The 6693-nt window shown below is 37.8% G+C and overlaps 1 protein-coding gene across 2 annotated transcripts; it reads left to right on the top strand.

Moving 5' to 3' along the window:
• The first annotated feature begins 3208 nt into the window (after positions 1 to 3208).
• Positions 3209 to 6421, top strand: LOC110665147 (uncharacterized). Of its 2 annotated transcripts, none has more exons than XM_021825158.2 (5): positions 3209 to 3978; positions 4150 to 4412; positions 4743 to 4880; positions 5560 to 5808; positions 6090 to 6421. In XM_021825158.2, exons 1-5 carry the CDS (start codon positions 3342 to 3344, stop codon positions 6201 to 6203), a joined length of 1401 nt encoding a protein of 466 aa, XP_021680850.1. In that variant the 5' UTR covers positions 3209 to 3341; the 3' UTR covers positions 6204 to 6421. The 2 variants fall into 2 exon arrangements, with proteins under 2 accessions (XP_021680850.1, XP_021680849.1); XM_021825157.2 differs by having other exon boundaries at positions 3223 to 3978; positions 5569 to 5808.
• The last annotated feature ends 272 nt before the right edge of the window (positions 6422 to 6693 follow it).

Here is a 6693-nt window from a genome sequence, read left to right as displayed (position 1 = left end):
TTCAGCCTATAAGAAGGAGCTATTGGTGTTGGTCCTAGCCATCCAGCACTAGTATCCTTATTTAATTGGGAGAGCCTTTATGGTATTAACTGACCACCGATACTTTGTCACCTATTGCAAGTAAATACTCTTGGCCAACAGCAATAGATTACAAAGCTCTTAAGATATGATTTCGAAATACAATATAAGACTAGTTCTTCTAATAAGGTAGTAGATGCCTTGTCCGCCATGATAAAGATATAGAGTGTTATGTTATTTCTTGACCACAATAGCTTAAGCTAGACGAAATTTATTCAGCAATACAATAATATCCTCACTAACAGACAGTTTATTTTAGCCTTTAAAAGGATCCCTTTTCTCATGGCCAATTTACTTTGGTACAAAATTGATTATATTACAAAGGCAAGCTGGTCATTCTAGAAAATGCACATTGGATTGCAAAACTTATTGGTGAGTTTTATTCAACACTGTTAGGAGGTCATTCTAGGACATTTAGAACCTATCGATGTCATGTAACAAATTTGTATTGGAGAGGTATGATGAAGTATGTACAAATTTTTATGGCAAATCACTTGATATGTCAGAAAAACAAATACAAAACACTGTCACCTGTTGGCTTACTCTAGCCCTTACGTATACCAAATATGGTTTGGGAGGATATCTCTATGGACTTTATCACAAGGCTTTCGAAATTTCAGGATGTGAATTGCATCTTTGCTGTGGTTGACAAGTTATCATAATATCCCACTTCCTGGGTTTAAAACATCCCTATACTACCCAAAAGGTTGCTAAGTTATTCATTTGTGATGCTTTGAAGTTACACGGGATCCCACATTCAATTGTAAGTGATCGAGCCTTATATTTTTCAACAATTTTTGGAAAGAATTATTCCATTTGCAGGGTACTAAACTGAAATGAAAATAACTTACCACCCTAAAACCAACTGACATACTAAGGTCCTTAATAGAACATTGGAGACTTACTTCCATTGTTTCACATTTGAGCAGCTGAAATGATGGCATAAATGGCTTCTATGGGTGGAAATTCTGGTACAATACAAGCCATCACATAGCAACAGGAATGACCTCTTTGCAAGTGGTATATGGTCACCATCCTCTTACCTTTTTGTCATTTTTACCTAATGAAACAAAGGTAAAGAAAGTAGCCGACGCATTAATTGCCAGCGATGAGATTTTAAAGCAATTAAAGATCAATTTACAATGAGCACAGAATCAAATAACACAAGCTGCCAATAAACACCTTAGGATATGCATTATAACATTGGAGAATATGTGTTTCATAAGTTACGTCCACATCATCTACATTCTTTGCGTACCTAGGTCCATCCAAAGCTTTTAGCTTGATATTACAGCCCTTACAAAGTTCTTCAAAAAGTGGGATCTATAGCTTATCGATTGCAATTACCTAATAGTTGTCATATACACCACATTTTTCATGTTTCTCTTTTGAAGTGATTAAAAAGAGGACATGCTACTATTCATGATGTTTCTGATGACCTGGATGCTTAAATGGGAATGGTTGAACTACCAAAATATTATAGCAATGGAGTATTGATAGTAATGGCCATAAAATTGAATAACTCTTAATTCAGTGCAAGGGAGGACTTCAGGAAAGTGAAACGTGGCTCGTTCTTGTAGATTTCCAAAATCAGTTTCCTCACTATAGCCTTGAGGACAAGGCTAATTTTGAAGGGGTAGGCAATGTTATGAATTCAAGTGCCACCTCAGCAAGAGATAGTTGTAGGGGTTAACTCCAAGTTTACTACAAAAGAAAAAGAAAGATAAAGATCCCAACCAAATTGAGGAAGTTAAAAGAGATAAGGTTAATTACTAAATGCCCCAATCAAGCAGAAGAGATAAAGTGATAAGATGAAGCGCGATAAAAAAGCCTATTTATGTCAAGAGAAGGATAGGAAAGGGACATCGGGTATTTGGGAATTTGTAATCTAGCAATTATGCTTAGGAAGGGTGATTGTATTTCTGCTGCTTCATTTTAATTAGTTTCTTTATTTTCTGTTATAAATTATTATTATTATTATTATTATTATTATTATTCTGGAATTTTTCCTTGCATTGAAATAAAGTTTCCCTTTTTGTTCTTCCATTTATGATTAAATTCCTATGAATCTGCTCATTCACTTCAACCTAACTATATCCTGCTTCTTTCCTAATTCCAATGTCAATCGCGGTCCTCCTAATTTGTGCAACATCATCCCACCTTTGAGCATGTAGGTTCCTACATCTTAAGGATTCAGCTTGAAACTTTGTTTGGCAGCATGTATACCCAGATCCACATTCCGGTGCATCCTGCATGAACCGAGCAAAGTTCTCCATGCCACAGCATCTTGTTCACATTGCATTTCTTTTGTCAAGTAAATCGCATAATTATGTATCCTTGCTCTTCCAGGAAGATCAATCATGCAGCTATAATGTTCCCTCCCTAGATCAACCTCAAAAAGCCTCTTCATGGATCGGAAGTACTACTAGCCAGCTTCTAGAAGCCCAGTATGGCTACAAGCAAATAACACTCCAAAAATTGTAATGTAGTATGGTTTCTTCCTTCTTGGACTCAAAACAACTTTAATGTCTCTCTATTGTAACCATTTTGGGCCAACCCTGCAACCAAGATTCTCCAAGAGATTTCATCCTTCTCCATCAAACAAGTGAAAACATACTTGGCATCTTCCAAACTGCCATATTTACAAGTTGCAATAAATATCCAAAAGAGCATTATTCAGAATCAAATATCAATCATAATTGTACACATGAACATGAACTTGTCTCCCTCATTCTAACAACGTTAACCAAATCAAGCTCTTTTTCTGTGTCTATCTAACCATTAACTAGATCTAGTATTTCTGTCAGACAATATCCGATCTAGTTCGAACTATATATAATACTGTATCAAACTAAACCATTCAAAAATTAAAATTAAAATCACCTCAAATCGAAATTGTAATTGCCATACTCAACCATGAATTATCTTAAACTCAAACCAGCAAGGACCGCTTAAAGTCAATCCAATTTCTGTTCATACTCTTTCGCGATCACGAACATTCGGCTCCGTCCCAAAATTGGCTTGGAATGGATTGGACTGGAACGATGGGCAGGTCCAGCAAATAAGGACTTCTGAATGGAGGGTATATATGGTAACTTTGTTTTTTTCCAAAGTAAAAAAAATTATAATATCCAATTTACCCTTACTCGAATTGGGCGTTAGATTATAGGCAGCCTCCGCCGGTTATCGTAAAACCGGGGCTGTCGATTCTTCACTCTGGATCATTAAAACGCTATTGGATTGCAAGTGTGAGAGACGCTCTAATGGACCGTCGACACCTAGCTAACTGCTCTTCCACTAACCACTCTCTCTTCTTCCTCGTCGTCGTCGTCGTCCTCCTCCTCCTCCATAGCTGCTTACTCCTTCCGAATCCATTAGTAGCAGTAGCAGAAGATTCATCATCAGCAATCATATCAAGATTCCAACAATACCTCCAAATCGACACTGCCCAACCCAACCCCGGATACCACGAAGCAGCCGATTTCCTTATTTCTCAGGCTAAATCCATCGGCCTCGAATTCCAATCCATTGAGTTCGTCGATGGCAAGCCACTTGTTCTCCTCAAGTGGGCTGGCTCTCAACCTACCCTCCCCTCTATCCTCCTTTATTCTCATACCGATGTCGTCCCCGTCGAGCAGCACAAGTGGGCATACCCTGCCTTTGGTGCCCACCTGGATTCCCATGGTAACATCTATGCTAGAGGTTCCCAGGACATGAAGTGCGTTGGTATGCAGTATTTGGAAGCTGTTCGCCGCTTGAAGTCTTCTGGGTTCCAGCCGATTCGATCCATTTACCTAGCTTTTGCCCCCGATGAAGAAATAGGCGGCCATGATGGTGCTGAGAAGTTTGCTGATTCTGATATCTTCAGGACCATGAACGTGGGAATAGTGCTTGATGAAGGTGGCTGACTTTTCTTTTCTTAGTTAATCGCTTTCTTTGTTTCATTGAAATGTATCGTTGTATTGTTGTGCATTTTTTTTTTATTGGGTTGCGCCAAGATTCAAAGTTCAAACTCATCCAGAAGTATTGAGCTAAAGCTGATTAGTTATTGTGGTGTATCTTGGAAAACAGGATTAGCATCGCCGTCTGAGAAGTACAGGCCGTTCTTTGCAGAGAGGAGCCCATGGTGGCTGGTGATCAAGGCCTTTGGGGCTCCAGGCCATGGAGCGAAGCTTTATGACAATAGTGCAATGGAAAATCTTTTGAAAAGCATTGAGAGTGTGAGGAGATTTCGGGCTTCTCAGTTTGATTTGGTGAAGTCTGGTTTGAAGGAGGAGGGTGAGGTTATTTCTGTTAACATGGTCTTTCTTAAGGCTGGCACTCCATCTCCAACTGTAAGCTTTTCCATGTCTTTTGCTACAATTACTATCAGGAACAGTTCTGGTAAAATATTGATGAAGAAAACATTATATATGATCTTAGGACATTAGAAACAAGCTATGCACAACAAGAACCTAAAGGTCTCACAAATTAAAAACTTCGTTTAAAATTATTAACAGTGATTCAGCACATGTATTACTGAAAAAATCCTTAAATTATTGTTTGACGTCATTTTTTTGGATATGTAATAATCTGTAATTTGTGTGTTCTCTTAGATAAGGCATCATTACTTCCAATGATGTATTGTTCTTGGTTAAGTAAAAACTGTGTGCTTTCGCTTCCAGGGATTTGTCATGAATTTGCAGCCATCTGAAGCAGAAGCAGGTTTTGATATTCGGGTTCCACCAACTGCTGATCCTGAATCATTGGAAAGGCGAATTGCTGAAGAATGGGCACCTGTTTCACGCAACATGACGTACCAGGTGCTAATAAACTCATTGAAACATTTAATATCCCTAGTTGTCTTGTATCAGGAAAAAAGTGAAACACAGTTTCTTTGCTCATGGCTGGCTACCAGTGATAATTTCTGCATAGAAGGTATTGATGTTTATGCATAAATCATTTAGCAAAAATTTTTTTGGATTGTATTTAGTAATTAACTTTGAAGAGAATCTATTTTATCTTCACACACTATATGAATTGAGATTGGCCATTTCCAAAAAAATAGAAAATGGAAGGAGCAAAAGTTGTTCAATTTTGATTATGACGCTGAAGGATGTTATATCCATGTTTAGGATCATTTTTGGTGTGACTAGCATTAGCTAATGGCCTTTTCAATCTAGTGTGGCTAGTAATAAGAGCCTATCCTATAGCACAAGGCCACCTGAATCTTTTGCAAATATTTTGATAAACATATTTTAAGAATTGGTGATGCAAGAGAAGTAAACTTGATTTTCTGGTTTAAGGTTATTGTTTATCATTCTCTGAATATACAGCGTGTAAGAACATATGGTTATAAGAAGGATGAATGTGATTGTAGATATATGCCTATCTTAAGTAGTTAATGGAAAAGGCTTCCCTTTTGAATATGGTATGGCATGCATGTAAAACATGTGACTAGGAACAACTTTGCTATGCATGTTTTTCTAATTACTTTTGTAGCTTGGGCAGTTTAAGCAGAAAGCTACCGTTTATGACAGCTTTGGGAGGCCACTCCTTACAAAGACTGACAATTCTAACCCATGGTGGGCCTTGCTTGAAGAAGCTGTCAAAAAAGCAAATGGAAAACTTGGTAAACCAGAGATCTTTCCTGCTGCCACAGATTCTCGTTACTTCCGCTTAAAAGGGCTACCATCAATCGGTTTCTCCCCCATGGCAAACACACCTATTCTTCTGCATGATCATAATGAGGTATTGTTAAATTTAAAGCTTTCATTAGGTATTTGATACATCTGATGGTCAAATAACTTGTGACCCATTGGTTCCTTCACTTGACTGTCTTGGTGAACATACGGAATGTAATTTGGACATATGGTTTGTCTTAATGTCAATCTCTGCATGTTATGAATCATAGGCATCTCTCTCCCTCTATCTGACCAACTGATTTTGCTGATTACATATCCTCAGAATTTTCCTTAATATGCATCCTGTGGTTGTGTAGAGTACCCATCATTTTTTCTACCTTCTTGCAGTTCCTGAACCGAGCCCAGTACCTGAAAGGCATTGATATCTACGAGTCGATAATTAAAGTTTATACATCTTATGTCGTCCAGGCCAGCAATGAAGGCACCAAAGATGAATTGTAAGGTAGCTCTGATCATTACACATCTTCAAGGCCACACGTTATGCAAGTTTCTGTTCTTGTAAAATAATGATTTAGATTAGATGCATGGATTGGTGATGTATCAATAATTAGGCAAAACTGGATAAGAGCAGAACTTAATTCATCTTCATGTCATTGCCCTTCAAATTTTCAAAATATTATTTCTTAACTCTTATTAATTCATTCCAAAACAATTATGCAGCCCATGTCTATGAAAATTTTGACAAATTAACATTTTTACATCATTAGTGGGCTTTATTGAAATCTCAATAAGGACAACTACTGAGCCTCAAAGCCATGTGCAAGATTCAGATTAGTAAATGCAGGTAACACGCACGGTATATAATTTTGTTGAGCTGCAAATTGTTTCTTAGATGCCAATTTCAAGGCGGGTCTTCTATCGTCCTGTCCATCCTCTAGATACTCAGTAGTGCAGGCAGCAAGAGCTCACCATGCTTGATCTTCTGTTACTA

Source organism: Hevea brasiliensis, chromosome 4 (assembly GCF_030052815.1).
Source record: "Hevea brasiliensis isolate MT/VB/25A 57/8 chromosome 4, ASM3005281v1, whole genome shotgun sequence".
NCBI classification, from domain to species: domain Eukaryota; kingdom Viridiplantae; phylum Streptophyta; class Magnoliopsida; order Malpighiales; family Euphorbiaceae; genus Hevea; species Hevea brasiliensis.
Note: the sequence above shows the minus strand (reverse complement) of the source record. Positions and strands in the feature narration are given on the sequence as shown.